The 20,096-nt window shown below is 44.9% G+C and overlaps 1 protein-coding gene across 5 annotated transcripts in view; it reads left to right on the top strand.

Annotated features, from left to right (window-relative positions):
• The window catches only part of TLCD5 (TLC domain containing 5), a 52,758-nt gene extending 38,502 nt beyond the window's left edge, over window positions 1–14,256 (top strand). For 3 of the 5 annotated variants that reach the window (XM_085859206.1, XM_085859202.1, XM_085859204.1), the window contains one exon: window positions 576–2,074. In XM_085859206.1, the coding sequence (XP_085715332.1) occupies window positions 576–810 (235 nt within the window). In that variant the 3' untranslated portion in view covers window positions 811–2,074. Of the gene's footprint in view, window positions 1–575; window positions 2,075–4,014; window positions 4,382–9,976 lie in introns of those variants that run through there. The other 2 variants (XM_085859203.1, XM_085859207.1) reach the window with 2 other exon arrangements.
• Window positions 14,257–20,096: the final 5,840 nt, after the last annotated feature.

The following is a 20,096-nucleotide window of genomic DNA, read 5'->3' as shown; positions in this document are numbered from 1 at the left end:
AATCAAATCTAGCTTGTTCAGCCTGCATGCAACTAAAGGGCTTATTCCTATTTTATTTGTAATCCTGTAATGTTTTTTTGCACAAGTTTCTCCACACCAACTTTGTCCCCTCCCCCCCATCCCCTGGTCTTACCAACCCTCCTGTCTCTTCCCCCCTTCCGGTCTCCCCCCCTTCCCGTCTCTTACCCTCCCTTCCCTCCCATCTCTTCCCCCCTTCCCTCCCATCTCTTCCCCCCTTCCCTCCCATTTCCCCCCTTCCCTCCCATCTCTTCCACCCCTTCCCTCCCATCTCTTCCCCCTTCCCTCCCATCTCTTCCCCCCTTCCCTCCCATCTCTTACCCCCTTCCCTCCCATCTCTTACCCCCTTCCCTCCCATCTCTTCTCTCCCTTCTCTTCCCCCCTTCCCTCCCATCTCTTTCCCCCTTCCCTCCCATCTCTTTCCCCCCTTCCCTCCCGGCTCTTCCCCCTTGCTCCAGTCTCTTCCCCCCTTCCCTTCAGTCTCTCTCTCCCCCTCTTCCCATCTCTTCCCCACTCATCTCTCTTCCCCACCCCTCTCTTCTCTCCCTCCTCCCCAGCTATGAAGGCACTCGTCTCGGTAAGGCTAACGACTTGATCTTCACGTACCTGTTCTGCATAATAAGACTTGTAGTTGGTGGTGTTCTGCTAATCAGAACTGCCTCTTCTCCTCATCCACCCGTTGTCATCAAGGTTGTTGGATCATTTGTATATGTCGTTTCTGGTGTGTTTGCCCTGCAAATTGTACGATTTGCCGTCCGAAAGTACTTGTTATATGAACAGTGTCCAGAATGAGTTTTTCCTTCTGCTCAATTGAAGATTTCACCTGTGCGACACCTGTGGAAAGGTGGGATACCTTTTTGCTGATTGTTTTTCGTGGATCATTTGGGTTCGATTACGGTTATGATTCCATCATTGTGATTGTATTTTCAGCCTCCAGTGCTGTTCGTTTTTGTTAAGTTTGGTCGTCGTTCTTGAGGTTGTATCATTTTGTGTATTGTTGGTATGATGGGTGCCCATTTGTCATGGAAATGTGTTGCTTTGCTCGATGTGATTGCATCCAAGCGCAATGGTTTCTGGGTCCAGGTGACTCGGTGTTCTTCTTGGAGTTCCATCGTTGCACGTCAGGGATGCTTTATTTTATATAAATCGGTGTCATCGGGTGACCTTCGACATTGCAGAGAGTCTTGAGTTGCAAGGTGATCAATGGAGCAGTCAGGAATGCCAAGCGGATGTGAATTTTTGTCGAACAAACGAGTCTTACTTTTGTTAAAGAGCAACTTGAATCTGTTATAAAATGGATGTCACATGTTGCAGTCGTGAGGATACTGGGATCAGCTGACCGTGCCATAAAATACCTCCACTTGACGATGCAATGTTACTCCACATGACCATTCCACAATATGATTCAATGTGACACTATGGCATACACAGCGTCCTTGACGATGCTACAAACTTACACCCATGACCCAGTCATCGTACATCTCCAGAGTAATGGGATCTTGATCCATCCAGTTTTAAGACTATCTGAATGTTAAAAACGATGATATTTTGTGAATTTTGTGGGGTTTTTTTGTCTATCTGTCGATTTTTTTTTTTTTTTTTCTTATGGGTTTTCACATCAATTTATTTGCTCTTTCTTCCTTTCTGGTGTTGAAAGTGCAGACAAAATTAAAGCAAATTTCGACAAAAACAAGAGCAAGAATTGCTTTGTAATACGTGGTCCCCTTCCAGTCCCAATGAATGTTAAGGAGATGAAAAATTCGTTTGTGTTTTTAATGCACGCTCGAGCTGGTACGGGATTCAAAATGAAGAGGAAGAAACTATAACCCATGTTTGGGTCTTTTCAGCAAAATTTAAGAAAAACAGTTTTCATTTACTGTTATATTTTGTAGACGAGAAACCAATAAATTAGCTTTCCTTAAGGGACGCTCGAGCCAACACCGGAACCAAAATGAGGAAGAAAAAAACAAACTCTAACCCGCCGTGTTTGTTTGTTTTTCTAGGCTTTGCCTGTTTGATATTAAAAATAACCCGATGTACATGCATGAAGCAAAAACATGCGTACGACTTGTGTGAATATATAATACATCAAGGTTATATACCTAGGATCGTTCCAATTGCACTGGGCCATGGACTAACCCAGGCCGAAGGCCTCCCAATCTGTGCTGCGACATGCTGTGGTGGCACATGATTTTATTTTGGTGGATTCAGGACAGCTGTCTAGCCAATGGGTGTAAAACAGTGGGGTGGAGTCATGGCAAGCTGAACAGTGATCCACGGATAATATGTGATAATTTTTAAATCCAAAGAGGGCATAACTCTTGTGAAAAGTTGAAATGCCTTGAAAATCTAACTGTTCTGTAACATATAATGAAGCCATGTACCAAATTTCAGTTGAATATGCTAAAGGGTATGGGTAAGAAGTGAATAAACCACAGGTGGATCGACAGAGGGAGAGCAAACCTACAGTCCCTTCTTGCTAAAACCGGTAGGGAACTAATAATCAGACACAGACACACAAATGGTGGGAATGAGGAGCACAAGATTAGTCTTACAGATGAATTTGGAGTGCAACGGAAACCCAGCACAGCATCTCAGTGGCTTAATGACTAAAGCGTTGTTGTATTTCACTCAATGGTGTGGGTTCGATTTCCATGTCTACTCAGGGTGGGGATTTGGGTTATGTAGTCTTCATTTCTTTGTACACACACAAATGTTAGGCCTGGAAGACTCGTTTTTGGAAACGTTGAGCCAATCCCACATGCTGTTTTGAGTCACAGACCACCAGCGAATGGGACATGCTCTGTGAAACCTCCGATGTTTCAGGAACAGGTATAGTGTTGCACTGGACGGGGGCTGTACCTGTGAGGGAATATCAGCAAATATTCGGGCCAGACTGCAGTGGTTCAGACAAAGCATAAACACAAAGCCAACTGAACATTTTTCAATGAGACGAGCTCAGGCCCAATGCTTCAGGAGCGAGAACATTGTCTTCGTTGAAGGACAACACAATGAGGTTGCATAGTTGGTGGAGGATGGCAAGACCGAAATCTGCATCGTTGGCTTCAACTTATCTGCCATTTAGTGTTGCCTTTGTATCAAGTCAGCTTCACATGTGTTTTTTTAGGCATCTTCCACGTTTTGATTCGACAAGACCTCGTAATCAAGAAAAGTTCTGGGTCTCACTATCTACCATGATCTTTCCTGGAAAAGCCACATTTCAAACCTCGCCGACAAAGCCAGTCGCCCACTGGGAATCCTCCATCGTACAAAGTCCTTCCTCGGCCCACCTGAGCTCCTGATCACATACAAAGCTTTCGTCCACAGCCTGATGGAGTACTGCTCCCACCCCCCACCCCCCCGGGCTGGTGTTCCTGTCTCACCTTTCTTGGCTTCACGCTGTAGACACCAAGGTATTTTGGATCATTGGTATCTCCCCCGATGAGGCTGAGTCTTTGGGCCTCTCACTCTTTCACCGCAGACATGTTGGTGGTCTTTCTGTCTTCTACCGTCTCCTCTCCGGTCTCGCCTCTCTCTGTGATGTTCCCAACTTATTTCCGCAGGGCGCTCAAGGTCCGCCAGCAACCCCCTTCTGGTAAAACTACCAAAATCTCGAATCACTGCTCACCTTCACCCTTTCATTCCTCTTTTTTCCCACCTTTGGAATAAACTCCCTCACTCTGTACAATCCCATTCTTCCCACCAGGCATTCGAAACAGCTGTTCACCACCACCTCTTGTCATCCCCCATCCAAATCCTCGATCTTTTCTACCCCCGTTAATCCACCCCAAACCCACCTCCTTCAAATTCCCTGCTTTCCTTCCTGAAAGTCTCTGTAATGTCCATCTTGTATACCCCATGTTCCCCACCCTATCCCTCTCCCTTCCACAGCTCTCCTAATGTCTCTGTTCCCCACTGTTTTGTCCTTCCCTCTCCCGCCCCTCTTGTCTCATGCCCCCCCCCCTTGCTGTGCGTTGTGGAGGAATACTTGTACAGTTCATCAAGGGTTGCTGATGATACCTTGAGTTGAGTTTAAGAAAAGTTTGAAAGGATCATTGTGGACTTCAGTGACTGCTCGATGCAAGTACAGCAGAGTGCTTTCTGGATCTGTGGTGCAGTTGATTGTGATTCAACATCAGGATCCAGTTGTTGTGGTTGTGGTGGTGGTGGTGGTATCAAAGATTAGGTAACACCATGTGTGGTTCATCTGTGATGTATTTCTTTGGTACAAAGACAAAGGGATACTTGATAATGAAAGTAAAGTGCACAAAAGCAACGATCTCATGACATGATATTGTTACGAATCTGGCAGCCATTTGCACATAAACAGACAGCAGTCCCCGCAGTTCAGTTATTTCTATAAGTGTGTTTATAGTCAGGGTCCCGTCCTTCTGTCTAATGGGTTAATTTCATGTGTGCGCTGCAGATTTCTTTTATAGTCAGGTTTTTTTTACATCTCCAATCAATCCTTCGTTCTTCGCACCATCGCCTACGTGCATTGTCACGTCCGGGGCTGAGGTTCCCTCCTCCCACCGGACCTCCTCCAATCAGGAGGCTCATCGCCTCAGCTCCGACTCCGCCCTTCGTCCAATCAGAAGGCTCATTTCCTCAGATCGGGACTCCGTGGGCCTGTCCAATGAGGGACGGCCAGCGAATCGCGCGACGCAACCGTCCAATCAGGAGGAGAGTGGCCAGGGGAAGAAATCCCTCGGACCTCGCGAAAGAGAAGAGTGGAGTGGTCGTCAAGAAGAGACAAGAGCAGTCATCGTGGCCATTGCTCTTGGTGTGCGTCGTTAGAGTCGTCGTCGTCAGCGGTCGTGGTCTGCGGTTTGGTCATCATGGTCGTTGTCTTTTTCCGGGCTCCTCGTGGTGGTCGAGCAGCCAGGATCGTGGGCTCGGTGGATTCCGGGTCGTGGGTTCGAGTCCCACCATGGTGGGTTGGAGTCCGGTGTGACTGCACGAGGCAGACAGGTACCCGGCCAGATCTTGACTCCCCAGCTGATCTATCCTCCTCGGCTGGAGGGTCCAATAAAGACCCAACGGGATCCATTTATTTTGGGTGTGTGTGTGTGTCCGTAGGCCCCGTCCTTAAGTAGAAATTGCTAAGTGTTTGTTTGTATATAAATTGCATTTCTCATATTCGGTTTTAACTCTGCTCTTTGTACTCCCCTGTCACATTATAAATAAACCCCGATTGTTCAATGTACCAGCTCGTTGTTGTGCTTTCTATTATTGACCCAGCACTGTTCGTGCTTGAGAACCAGTAAGCTGATTGGGCTTTAAAGGTCCCATGACACCCAAAAGTACTGAAATTGCATGTATATAATATCTATGTCCTATCGGAGTTTTTCAACGTGATTTCAGATCTGACAATTTTTTTTTTCACAATACTCGTTCTGTAAAATGTAAAATTAAAAAAAACAAACCTCTTCGGGAATGCCCCTAAAATTTCTGCCAAAATCTACTGAAAGGGGCGTAACCCACATGACGTCAACTGCAGGGCGACAAAGACTGCACGTAAATTACTCAGGTTGGTGGTCTACATGATTGTATTGGCTTCCTGTGTGTTTCCACATTCGATTGGTCGACTCGATCGCTTCGTTCATTTCTGCTTTAAAAAGAATCAAACATTTGGTTTTGAATAATGGATGGCATGGACTTTGATTTGTCTGGTTGAGACAGTGAGTGTGAGAGAAATGAAGGATTTTGGTCTGAATCACATGGAGAATTGTCGGATAACGTAATCGCGGGAGGTGAAGTTCAGGCAGCTGCAAATAGAATACGGCCTTACCAGTTCGAGCCCGAAGCAGGACAAGCAGAGGAAACTGGCGATGAAATTCCCGGAGTTCATGATGATAGGGAGGACATCGAAGGAAGACTTGGCAATAACAACTGGTTAGACTAAATCCTATTCGTAATTCAATAATGTAAATTCGACTTGCATACTGCTCGATATCAGAAATATTTTAGTGAGGTGACGTGACCAGCACAGCGGAGCGGACATGTTGCACCGTGGCGAATGAATCGCAAGCAAGGCCAGCCCATGTCATCGGCCGTATCTCTCCGCGTATAAAACGAAGCAATGTCGCTGTCCGGATACGATGAAAACTTGTGTGCAGAACACACCTTGTGACACAATTGTCTCGAGTAGTCAGATAAATGTGACGTTCTGTTGCATTTTTATTTATTTTATTCCTACTGTCATCATGTAGCACCAGTAGAAAACAATGAAGAAAAGAGAATAATAAAAGAAAGCTACAGCACGTCAGATTTATCGGCCTAGTCAGACGGACGACGGATTTATCGGACTAATCTCGACTCTAGAGTTGACAAGTAACTTGTATTAGCATGCACACAATGTATAAGTCAATGCGTAAGAGTCCCGAGGTTATGAGGCCGTGTAATAGGACAGATAAATTTGTCTTTCATAGTTGTGCCAACATATTTTTCCCTGTTCATTTATTACAGCATTTTGGCTAATTGTTAATGAATAGCAAGCCAATGGAAGCAGTACCTTCACTTTAGAATAAACCCATGTGTGTCGAGTGCAGCCATACCTGGCTTGCATGTATGTGGAATCGTACCTATCCCAGCAGGCTGGTTTCAACGAACAATTCAATTAGCTGCAAAATGTGGGTGCAGGTTTTTCACATTGTTTGATTTTAAAATTATCTCCTTGCGCCTTGAAATGATGCAATATTAATCTTTAGTATTTTACTTGTATGTCCCTGTAAGTTTCTTTTTTAATGGAAAGGTTCAACAGTCACATTTAATATTTTGTGGACATGGTATAGCCCTTTATTGTGCATACATGTATTGGATTTGTACACAACTACGACAAGGTAGTAAAGGGATAAATAATTGCCTCGTGATTGTTGTGCATACACGGCTCAGAAACAGAATTTCTTTTCCGCGAAACAATCACAGAAATTAAGGCGATCAGTGAGATAGCAAACACATGTGCATAATGCATTTGTACGTACTTTATACGGCGGCGCACGACATCTAGTCAATCCACTCTGTGCAGTTCTGCAGATGACGTGAAGGCTGCGGTTTGCTGAAGTCAACTTTTTTAAGTGGTGGGGCATAGCAAGTTGTGAAAAGCACCAGAAATGTTCAAAATATTGGTCTAATTATCCCATTTTTGATTTTAAAAAAGAAACATGGGTGATTTCTTCACTAGGAAGGTCAAGTTAATATATAAATAACCAGAAAGTTTTGAGTGTCATGGGACCTTTAAGTTGTCATTTGGACCGACGGACTTTGGTAATTCCGCTCGGTTACACCGGACCGAGGTCGTTAGAGCGACCCGTTTCGACAGAGTCCGTTGAGGTGTGACTTCTCCGGTAATTTGACGACGTGGGAACTTAGGTATATTGAAATTTGGCTATTAGCCCCACCCCACACCATCAGAGAATTGGCGAGCACGGTCCTTAAGTGACCCGTGACCTTCGGAGTTGTCTGAAGGTTACGACCTGCAATTCCGGGTGTTCGGTGGGAGATGGCTCTACTGCTTCACCTGGCGGCTGTTCCTCGCCAACGACCCCTGGCCCACAAAAATATAACTGATCGTTTTTCAGGTGCCAAATTGTCCGTCTCTTCATTGACCCTCTTCTGCACATGACGGAACAGGTCGAACACACACAAAAGGAACTCGGTTGGGTATAACTGAGGAATGAATAAGTGATAAAGAGATTGAAATGCTGCAGCAGCTTTGTTTCATGGAACATTCCACTTCAGCTCATGCCTTGATGTGTGAACTACTTACAATAAAAAACAAACAGGTATAGATTCATTACAATTCATTCCTTTATGGACTTCACCAAATGGCTCTTCCTTCTGCTGTGTGCTTAAATTTCCTTCAACGAGTGGAGTACCCGCCCTGCGGGCGAGATCTTGTTCCAAGCATGCAACACGTTCTTCTGACGCATATCTTTATTTTGGCGGTGTATCGGCAACTAACAACTCTGGATACGTAAAATGAAAACGCATGGAGTTACGTCCGTGAAGTAAAAGCATACCGACTGCTGATAATTCAAAACACCTCACTGCAGTGGAAAACGTGGGGATCGGAATACTGTGCTATGCTGTAAATGGTGGAGACTTGTAATACTCGTGAAATCCTGTAGGCGGCCCTACATGATACACATTTACATAAAGAATGTGCGTCCGTCCGCTCCACCCCCCCCCCCCCCAAGACCACCGGCAAAGATGAAAACACCCCGAGACACTAATTAGGGTCATGCTGATCCATAATATACATACATAATACATACCAGATAATATACATAAATAATTAGGTCATATACATACATATATACATCATCACATACATACATACATACAGACATAATCATACATACCTACATAATCATACATACCTACATACATACATACAGACATCATACATACATACATACATACATACATACATACATACATACATAATCACATACATAATCACATGCATACATACATAATCACATGCATACATACTGTTACGTTTGAGGGGGGGGGGGGGGTATGCATTCAAAGGGTAATTAGGATGTTTAATTAGGTATGCCATGCTGTTCGAGTTTACCAGGATCTCGATATAATAAGTAGTAATTCAGTGGTGATAAGTTGTCTAGTAAATGTTCATTTCTTCAAGGGGGAAATGATAAATGTCACGTAATTAGATAGGGACACGGGATAGGGTAAGTGTGTCTGCGTAAACCCCTTTTGGTATTCTCTGAAGACTGGCTGTGACGTCACAGGACAGTGCAGCGGATGGCTCCGCCCCGTGATCACGATTGGCGGAAGGCGATGGCGGTGGGCCAATAAACGGCTTGATTGGGAGTGACGAGGACGAAGGATAAAAAGGTTCTGTTCGGGGTCGAAAAGGAAGAAGAAGAAGATTACAACCAAAAGATCGTGTTTTTTTGGTGTGGAAGCTGTGGCGGCAGAGAGCGTCCTGGCTGCTGTGCTGAGTCGATCGTGCTCTTGATCGTGTCTGGGAGCCTTGCCGAGCCTCGTTTTGGTTGGCTCTGGGGTTCTGCTGACTCGGAGTACGGGGTCGGGCGGCGGGCGGACCTGCCTCCCTCTCCTGCTTGCGGCTTGGCGCAGGAGCTGGTTCCCTGGCGGCTGTGGGCGGACTTGGGCCAGGACCAGGAGGGCGACAGCACCGCGGTTTCTCCTGCCCCCCCCCCCCTGACGAGAGCAAGGCCGGCTCGTCCGACGCCGATCCAGGGACAGTTGCGTCCACACCACGGTCCAGCCTGACCACCAGAAATAGCTACGTTTTGTGTGTGTGTGTGTGTGTGTGTGTGTGTGTGTGTGTGTGTGTGTGTGTGTGTGTGTGTGTGTGTGTGTGTGTGTGTGTGCTTGGCGCCTTAGAAGGTTTGAGATCTCTATATTCATTGGAATTGTCTGTGTTTTTCCCCACGCCCGATCCCACACCATCCCGTCGAATCGCCCCGGATCCCTCTTCTTGCCGAGTCTTGTTATTTCTAGTAATAATAAAAAAGGAATAAACATCATCAACTCAGTGAAAAGCGACTCGTGCCACCTTCCTCGTCCCGTTTGCGGTAGAGCGATTAGAACCGCCATGCTTGGGTTATAAACAAATAAATCGCCTCCATCGTTTCGGCTCATTCTACGTTGGCGGGACTGTTCAAGTCCCGTGGACGTCACAATACATACATACATGTGGTGAATTGAAGGTCGTGACGTGTGATTACATGTTGCACGGCTCGAGCACGGAATAGATAAAGCTGAGGTTCGGCTCGGTCGGGGGTGATTGTCCCAGGGGCATTGTCGTTTACGGCGGCGGTTCACTTGGTGCTCATTGAATGGTGAGAATTGAGAGTATATCGGACTCCGGGCTTATACTGATTTATTTTGCGGTGATTAGTTGCACGTGTATACCTTACTGCTTATGTACTCCTTGCTGCGCCTGTATTTCCTGGTGTGCCCGTAGAAGCGGCTTCAATCAAATGGAATAAAGCCTACACTCTGAAGGTTCTTCTCTCTTTTTCATTTCAATTTATTCCTTTTGGTTTTCTCGGCTCTCTCAACCAACGATGGACAAGATCTACAAACCAGAGAGGTTTGACGCAGACCCAAACGCGACTGACTCAGAAATGAAATGGTCGCATTGGTTCCGTTCCTTCTCACACTATCTGACCATCATCGAAGAGGGAGCCGACAAATTGGCCGCCCTTGTGAATCATGTCTCGCCCAGCGTATACAGGCTCTTCTCGGAGTGTGACACCTACGAAGCAGCGATCGACGTGCTGCAGGCGCTCTACGTGAAGCGCAAGAACGAGGTATACATATGACATCTTCTCAACACACGCAAGCAAGCAGCCGGAGAGACAATCGATCAGTTCCTGCAAGCTCTGAAACAGCTGGGAAAAGACGGCAGCTTCCGGGCCGTAAACGCCGAGGCACACCGAAATGAAGCGACCCGGGAGGCATTTATCCAAGGACTCAGATCAGCCCACATACGGCAACGCTTACTAGAGAAAGCGCAACCCACTCTTGAAAAGGTAGTCGACCAGGCTCGAGCGATGGATACAGCTCAGCAGCAATCTGAGTCATTTGGGACACCGATGCTGCTAATGAATGCCGCTACGGTGGAAACTCAAGGAACCCCACAGACACAGACACAGCCTGACACAGGGGATGGAGAAAAACCCGAGGAGTCGGATACCCAGACCTCGTCAAACTCCTCAGCAACTACTCCGGTTGGTAAATGCTTCTTTTGTGGGTACAAAAGACACCCGCCACAAATGCCCCGCCAGAGATGCCACATGCATGAATTGTGACAAGAAAGGGCATTATGCCAGGGTATGTAAATCTACTCTAAGGAGAAATAAACCCACTTCTGCGGCTCTCTACTCACAAAAGAAACTAATTGCAGCCTCACCGGGGAATCTATCCAAGGCTATCATCAACGTACGAATTAACGGGCATATGGCTGAGGCTCTGATTGATACCGGTAGCTCTGAGAGTTTCGTCAACAGCTCGCTAGTGAAGGGCAGGAAATGGAAGATCCACCCGACAGACAATACGGTATGCATGGGCGCCCCATCACTACAGTCCCGCGTACGAGGGTACTGCAATGTTGAATTGGACGTAAAAGGGTACACGCATCGGGATGTAAGGGTACTGGTGCTTTGTGATTTATGCGCAGACGTAATTCTGGGTCATAATGTCCTCAAGCAGCACACGAGCGTCGAAATACCCTTTGGAGGAAGCAAACCTCGTCTAATTTTAAATGCTTTGACCACCGCAGAGGTAACATCCCCCCAGCTGTTTGCTAACTTGTCGCCGGTCTGTAAACCGATAGCGATCAAATCGCGGCGATATACCACTGCTGATATGAACTTCATCACTTCAGAGACCAAGCGATTACTGGAAGAAGGAATTATAGAACCGAGCGATTCGCCATGGCGCGCACAGGTGTTGGTCACCGCCAATCAGAATCATAAGAAACGAATGGTTGTCGATTATTCCCAAACGGTCAATCGTTTCACCCAACTCGATGCCTACCCTTTGCCGCGCATAGACGAGATGGTCGAACGCATGGCCAATTATAAGATATTCAGCACCATCGATTTGCGAAGCGCCCATCATCAAATTCCCATCCGAGAGGAAGACAAACCTTACACCGCATTCCAGGCAGGTAGACGCCTCTACCAATTCAGGAGGATTCCGTTCGGTGTCACGAATGGAGTAGCTTGCTTCCAACGGGTTATGGACGACATCATCTCAGATGAAAACCTCAAAGACACTTTTGTTTACGTGGACAATGTCACAGTGTGCGGTAGGGATCAGGGGCAACATGATATGAATCTGGACAGATTCTTGATCATTGCTAGAAAATATAATCTGACCCTCAACTACGAGAAATGCGTATTCTCGGCAAGGTCAATTGACCTTCTCGGCTACACGATAGCCGATGGCACAATTAAGCCTGATCCTGAATGATTGCGCCCACTTCGTGAGCTACCCCCACCTCAGGACCTGCAGACAATGCGCCGGGTGATCGGCATGTTCGCTTACTATGCAAGATGGATTTCCCAATACTCCGAGAAAATACATCCCCAAGTGCATTGCAAAAACTTCCCACCAGATGCCGCTGTTGTAAGAGCTTTCCACAGCCTCAAAGATGATATCAGTAATTCCGTGGTATTATCGATCGATAGCTCGGTGCCCTTCATGGTGGAAACAGATGCTTCTGATCACGCGATAGCTGCTACGCTTAATCAGTCTGGGCGACCCGTCGCGTTCTTCTCGAGAACTCTCTCTGGAAGCGAGCAGAGACACTCGGCAATAGAGAAGGAAGCGTACGCCATAGTCGAGGCCCTACGTAAATGGAGACACTATTTACTGGGAAACCATTTCACGCTCGTTACGGACCAACGATCCGTGGCATTCATGTTTGATGGGAAAAATAACGGGAAAATTAAGAATGAAAAAATTATGAGATGGCGGATAGACCTAGCCTGCTATAGTTACGACATAGTTTACCGGCCCGGGAGGGAAAACCCTGCTGCAGACACCTTCTCTCGGGTCTACTGCTCGGCGACAATCAGTCGGGCTTTGCAAGACCTCCATGTGTCTCTGTGCCACCCGGGGGTAACCAGAATGGCACATTTCATGCGCAGACAAAACCTTCCCTATTCAATTGAAGATATTAAACAAATGAATGCTTCATGCCCTGTTTGTGCTGAACTAAAACCCAGATTCTATGGCGCGGCTTCTGGCAGATTGATCAAGGCCACTTCTCCCTTCGAGAGACTAAACATTGACTTCAAAGGGCCCCTGCCGACCGAGACAGACAACAGATACATATTCACTGTTGTTGATGAATATTCAAGGTTCCCTTTCGCATTTCCGTGCTCGGATATGACCTCGGGCACTGTCGTGAAATGTCTGTCTGACCTCTTCGCTATGTTTAGGAAACCTTCGTACATACATTCAGACAGAGGGCCGTGTTTCATGTCGGCCGGGCTAAAACAATTCCTATTAAAGCACGGCATAGCAACTAGTCAAACGACAGGTTACAACCCACAGGGTAATGGGCAGGTGGAACGATATAATGGAGTTATTTGGAAAGCCGTAACTCTGGCGCTGAAATCGAGAGGACTGGGGCCCGAGCGGTGGGAGGTTACCCTTCTCGACGCTCTGAATTCCATACGCTCTTTGCTCTGCACATCCACCAATGCAACTCCTCATGAACGAATGTTTACTCACCAGCGGCGTTATGTTGACGGCCAATCGGTGCCCAACTGGCTAACCCATCCCGGAACAGTGTTCATGAAACGCCCGGTACGACAAAGCAAGTATGAACCCATGGTGGAAGAGGTCGAACTCATCGATACTAATCCAGAGTATGCTCATGTCAGGCTCCCGGATGGCAGGGAGACCACTGTGTCGGTTCGCCATTTGGCTCCCCCAGGTACTCCTCCCGTAGGTACACCACCATCTGGCGCTCCTCCCTCTGACATCCCCTCCCCAGGTGTTCCCCCCCCCAGGAACTCCACCCGAGAATGGTGGCGACGGAACTGCCGCGTTCCACCCGAGAGCGATCGGGGAGTCATCCCCGGCACGAGTCGAGGCTCACCAAGAGGATCGGAAGCCTCCCTCAAGTGAAACCGCCATTTACTCCCGGAGAGGTCGACGGATAATACCCCCTCGCCGACTCAATCTGTAAAGGGGATTATCGGCATCCTCGATGCTCATGCTCCTATATGCTCGTTACATAATATATTGATGCTCATGACCATGCTCCTACAACTCAAAATAATCCTCACTGCTTGGCATGTATGCTTCTGTAGTTTAGATAGTTCGCGTTGCTTGAAATGTATACTCCTGTAGCGCTGAAGTAATCATGGTGCGTTAGTTGGGCCTCTAGTTACATTTTAAAGACGGGGAAAATGTGGTGAATTGAAGGTCGTGACGTGCGATCACATGTTGCACGGCTCGAGCACGGAATAGATAAAGCTAAGGTTCCGCTCGGTCGGGGGTGATTGTCCCAGGGGCATTGTCGTTTACGGCGGCGGTTCACTTGGTGCTTGTTGAATGGTGAGAATTGAGAGTATATCGGACTCCGGGCTTATACTGATTTATTTTGCGGTGATTAGTTGCACGTGTATACCTTACTGCTTATGTACTCCTTGCTGCGCCTGTATTCCCTGGTGTGCCCGTAGAAGCGGCTTCAATCAAATGGAATAAAGCCTACACTCTGAAGGTTCTTCTCTCGTTTTCATTTCAATACATACATACATACATACATAAACATACATACATACACCTCATACATACATAATATATATACATACATATCACATACATACTTACATAACCACATTCAAACATACATACATAATCACATACATACATACATAATCATACATACATACATAATCATACATACATACATAATCACAAAAATTTGCTCCATTACATAAAGAAAGATGCATAGATTTAGTAAATCTGCCATCACTGGTCTGTTCTGTTGTAGGCACGTGATAGCACTGGACCAGTCATGTTCGGTGATGTACTTCGCGATGCACAGCTAATACTCGGCGGCCTCAGATTCACTTTTTAACCGCCGAAATTCTGCTCATTCGCTCGTGGTAGTGAGTTAAAAAGTATCGTGATCCAGTCATGTATACCAAGTACAATACAGCTTAGTTTCGTGGACAAAGCCACTGATGATGTACCATCATGCTCTATCAAAACCACTTGTGATGCACCATCATTTGCTAGTCCTCCAGATAAGCGGCAATAACCATGCGTTAACAAATCACTTGCATGAGTATTTACACATGAATGATCAATCCCATTGCCTGTCCGATTTTCCTCACCATCACATGATATGTGGATTGTAAATGGATTGTTTATAACCAGGGCTTCACACAATTTTAGATCCTTGTGGAGGATCTCTAAGTCTTACGTTGTTGTTCTTCTGCTTCTTCTTGTGGACTTTTTTGTTTCACAGCCTACGGTTTTCATCGAAACTTCCTGAAACTTGGCATAAACATGTAAAAATACCCTGCGCAGACAGTAACCATCTCCGATTTTGAAAATTCCTCCTAGAAAAAAAAGTTATGACGTCAAAATATTTCTGTGAATGGAAATTGCCTAAAAAATTATCTCCGAAACCAGGCAAGCTTTTTGAATTCTGTTTGCGAGAATCGAAAGGGCATTCGCAGAGAGTAACTCGAGGGGGAGCACTCGGTAGAGTGCAAAACCTCCGCCGCCAATACTGCGAGGTCACTCAAGTGAACCTGATATCCTATTCATTCAATTTGACGTCAACAGTGCTCACAGAGTTATAGTTTGCAACTTTCCCTTTTACTTTTAACTTTTACATACTCAATTCATTCGTCATAACTAGATTCCTTGAGACATAAATTGATTTTACGTGGGTATATCCACCTGAAGTTCCAAAATCAGCCGCAATTATAATTTTGGCATGTATTTTTGTTGCAAATCACTTATAACATGTAGAAATGCAAAAAAAAAAAAGAAATCGAAATTTTGTTGAAAAAAAAAAGTTGCAAAATTTTTTTTTCTCTCTCAATTTTTTTTTTGGGGTGGGGGGGTTGGAAATCACTTAAAACATGTAGAAATGCAAAAATAAAAAAATTCAATTTTTTTTCAAATTGGCCGCCATAGCGGCCATATTTGGACTTTGGACCAAGTCCAAAATCTAATGGCATGATCCTTGGACCAGACCTAACCCCCCCCCACCAATTTTCGTCGAAATCCGTCGGAGTTTTTTTCCGTAATACTGTTCACAAACAAACAAACTAACAAACAGAAAGGGGTGAAAACAGTAACCTCCATCCATCTTCGATGGCGGAGGTTAATTACCGCACATATGATACATCACTATGACGTCATATCAATTTTTATGACGTCATTCCTATTTTTTTGACATTTTTTTGTTTCACAACCCCGAGTTTTCATTGGATCTTCGTGAAACTTGCCATGTATATGGAGAAAGCCCACGCGCAGACAGTGACCATCTCCGATTTTGGAAATTCTTCCGAGAAAAAAAGTTGACGTCATAATATTGCCGCTAATGGAAATCACCTATATCATTATCTCTGAAACGAGGCAAGCTGTTTGAATTTTGTTTGCAGGAATCAAGCCGGGCATTCGCACAGATAATTTATCGCAAACCTGATGCATCACAACACGTCATATTCGTTTTTATGACGTCATCATGAAGAGGACGAGGATCTTAGCTCATTTGATCTTGTTATATTACATTCTCCAATGACAACCAGCAGATATGGTCTGGTACTCACAAAAAATAATGCCAGCTTTGAGTGTGCTCGTCTGCTTTCCCAAGCCCCACTCCAATTTTTAAAAAACCTCTCAGCTTTGTGTGTATCTTACTCCTCTGTAAACGGTCTCTCAGAAAGTCCGCTCCCGCTGAGACACTCGTAGGCTGCTCCTTTTTCATTTTGGACTCTTCTTCTTCTTCTTCTTCTTCTTCTTCTTCCTCTTCAGGGTAGCCATCCATCATTTCTTGGAAGCGCGACTCTGTCGCTAATGCAGTGCCCTTCTACCAGTACACACTGGTACTCATTTTGCTGACCTTGGAAGGATGACAGGCTGAGTCAACCCTCTGGTGTATTAATTCAGCAGCCAAGTGGGCTTGAACTCAGGACCCTAAGATCCCAAGCCACCACCCTAACCATGAAGCCAACACCAGGCTTCCTTGCTCATGCATTTTCCTTAGATCTATTTTTTTATCTTGTAAGTTAAAAACTTCCAATATAACTTGTAAATTATAATGTTATAATTTATAAACTTAATTTTGTGCACTTACATTTTGATTTGAAATCACAGAATCATTTATCAGAAGAATCTTACCTGCACTAGCTGAGAAAACCTCCCATCAAAAGCCTCTGTTGTGGTGGAATGCTTTTGAGCTTTCAGAGCATCTTTGAAATATGCATTTAGTTTTTTTGTTTTTTTAACTGCGCATGAGTACCTGTGTATGAGTTATGTCACCCCCTGTTTATAACATATCTTGGGGCCTCATATGTGATTTCTCCCCACCATGTTTTCAAGTATGATGTGCGATATTGCAACCGACACCCTTACAGCCCATTTGTGACTTGTATTTGATGCATAACCATGTTGGTGAGGTTCGTTATCATTGTTTAATACTCATCAGAGGGAAAGTTGGAGAAAATTCGACATAGTTATGTATGGGCGGTATATCAGCTAACCATCGCTAGTTGACACACTTTTCGGTGTTGTTATGACAAGTTATCCAGTTCCGACAACTTGTGGCCGATTTCTGGTGACGTTCATGATCAGATGTCTCCAAACATCCCGATCCTGCACTGCCTTCCGAAGCTCTGGCAGAGACAGCTTGGTTGCAGCCTTTACTCCATCCATTGCATGCCAAGCCAGCCGTTCCTTATCAACCATTTCGTTGGAGTGCTTGATTGAGTGCTTAAAATCAAGCGAGCCACTGGGCGAGCACTCTACACACTAATTGGTCATGGAACACACCTCTTCTGAACATGTCGATGTTCTCAGTTGACAATATTTTGATTTTTTTTTAGGTTTAAATCAAAACGAGCTTTTCACTTTCCTCCTTCACTGCTTGCAGCAGTTTCGTCAAGTCCTCTTTACTTTCTGCCAACAGAGTGGGATCATCAGCAAACCTGAGATTGTTGATACATCTTCCTCCACACCCGACTCCAGAGTCGATGGCATCCAAGTTTGATTTTTCATCAAAATTATTTTAGCCACAAATTAATCAGTCAATTCCATCCAATAATAATGGCATAGTGATAATATTAACTGGCTCGATGGCCGAGAGCTATGCACACTCTCCTCGAAGTAGTCTAGCCTGGATTGAAATCCCGACCCAACTGTCATCGCGGTGTCATTCCGTCATCTCAGTGTTTCACAGGCAGGATGATTTGATTCATCAGTGTGTATGCCATTCCTCGGATGGATGTAAAACTGGTGTCCCATCTTATAGCATTAGTTGGTGGACTTTAAAGTAAAGATCCCATGGTGTTGTTCACAAAGAGGAGGTGAGCTAACTGTGGAACCCTGAAAAATTGCAAATTCCTGCCTTAACCTTCATCGAACGTCTGGCCTGGCCAGACAGTTTGTGAAAGACTTGGGTCAAACTTCCCCCAGAAAAGCACACAATGACGTGGGAATAATTGTGGCCATTTATGAATATGGATATTAACAAACCACAGTCCGCATGGTGCACATGTACACGTGATCCTGTTGCCCCTCTATCCCTCTCAGTTGCTCCATCAGGGAGCGGTGTTTCTAATGTATAAATATGCTGTACAGGCCTGGTTGCCTATAATTATGGATGGCATGGCTGCAAGAGGAGACCCACCGCACCTGCCCACCCCCAATGCCCCCACCTACAGAACACTTGTTAACTGTACCAACACTCGGTTTGGAGGATGCGGAAGAACATTTTGGGCCGAATTTACGAAAGCTGCTGCAGATGCAAATTTCTCCAAAATTAGCATCATGGGTTTAAGTGTGATAATAAAAGGAAAATGCAGCCAATTAAGCTTGATTGATAATTAACTTAAAAAGTAAAGTTTTTAGCATATAGCAAAATGTATTGTGGAAACCCGTTAAAGGGAAATGTATTGTAATAAAACATGATTATTACATTTATGTGCTCGAACATGGATCTATTTTGAATATGTATATATATATATATATATATATATATATATATATATATATATATATATATATATATATATATATATATATATATATATATACCCCTACTCTTCTCAAAGGACACTGTGAAGGGGTCTTTAATGTCCACCCAATAATTGCAGCAGATGTGACGCACAGTTTAACGTCCATCTGAGGGACGACACACACTGATTAATCACCCTGCCTGTGAAACACCGGGATGACAGTTTATAGCTGGGTCAGGATTCGAACCCAGGCTGGGCAGCTTAGAGCAAGTGTGCATACCTGTTGCCTCTCCTGTGGAGTGGGGATACATTGCTTTGCAGCCACTGAAAACATTTTTTAATTCTCCCTTGAACTCATTGTTTACTTTACGTATTCTAATCCTCTAATTTATTTTGCCTTCCAAACTCCGGGGATTTCCCTTTGGAGAACCAAGCCTCTTTAGCCACACCCACTACTCCAGACATGAGAGCTTTCGCCTCCTTTGAAAATATTTTTGTTGCACTCGATGAAGATACACTTCGGGTATATTCGTTAATCTTTTCTTCACTGCATATAATTGTCGGAACAAGTAGAAAAAGTTAAATTTAAAGTTTTTGGCAATTTCACATCTCCCCCTTTGGATTGTGGGGTTGGGCTTGGCGGTAGGTCAGGCTGCAGGTGTTCCTTTGTCCGGTTTGTGCGTTCTTTGGCACTCTGGGCATCTCCAGGAGGTGTATGACCCCCTCGGAGAGATCCAGTTACTGAGCGGTTAAACAGGATGGCAGCCACAGTGTGAGTCGCACAATTCAAGAGAAGGCCATGTTGTAATCTCTTTCGAAATTAAATGGGTGGTTAAGAGACCTTCGAGACCATCACACCCAAACTACAATGCTTATAAACGCATGGAGACGCCAGTGTTTTGTACCTTTATTTAATTTCAGCACATAAACAAATGAAGTTATAACAGGAATTACCAGATTATTTATGAATATATTCACACCACCACCAAGGATTATTATTACAAACACAAGAAGCTATAATAAAGGAATTACCAGATTATTTATGAATATATTCACACCACCACCAAGGATTATTATTACAAACACAAGAAGTTATAATAGAGGAATTACCAGATTATTTATGAATATATTCACATCACCACCAAGGGTTATTATAACAAACACAAGAAGTTATAATAGAGGAATTACCACATTATTTATAAACTAGCAGGGATACCCGTGCTCCGCACAGGAATCTCGTGGATGACGGCGGCTCTGAAGGGGTATATGTCACAGTTAATTGTAAAATTGTAGAGGCTGCCACCATTATTATTTTTTTTCATCACCACTATAATATTATATTTTCCCCGCCATGTTTTATAT

Source organism: Eptatretus burgeri, chromosome 16 (genome assembly GCF_056783735.1).
Source record: "Eptatretus burgeri isolate ZD-2024b chromosome 16, Ebu_testis_v1, whole genome shotgun sequence".
Classification (NCBI taxonomy): domain Eukaryota; kingdom Metazoa; phylum Chordata; class Myxini; order Myxiniformes; family Myxinidae; genus Eptatretus; species Eptatretus burgeri.
Note: the sequence above shows the minus strand (reverse complement) of the source record. Positions and strands in the feature narration are given on the sequence as shown.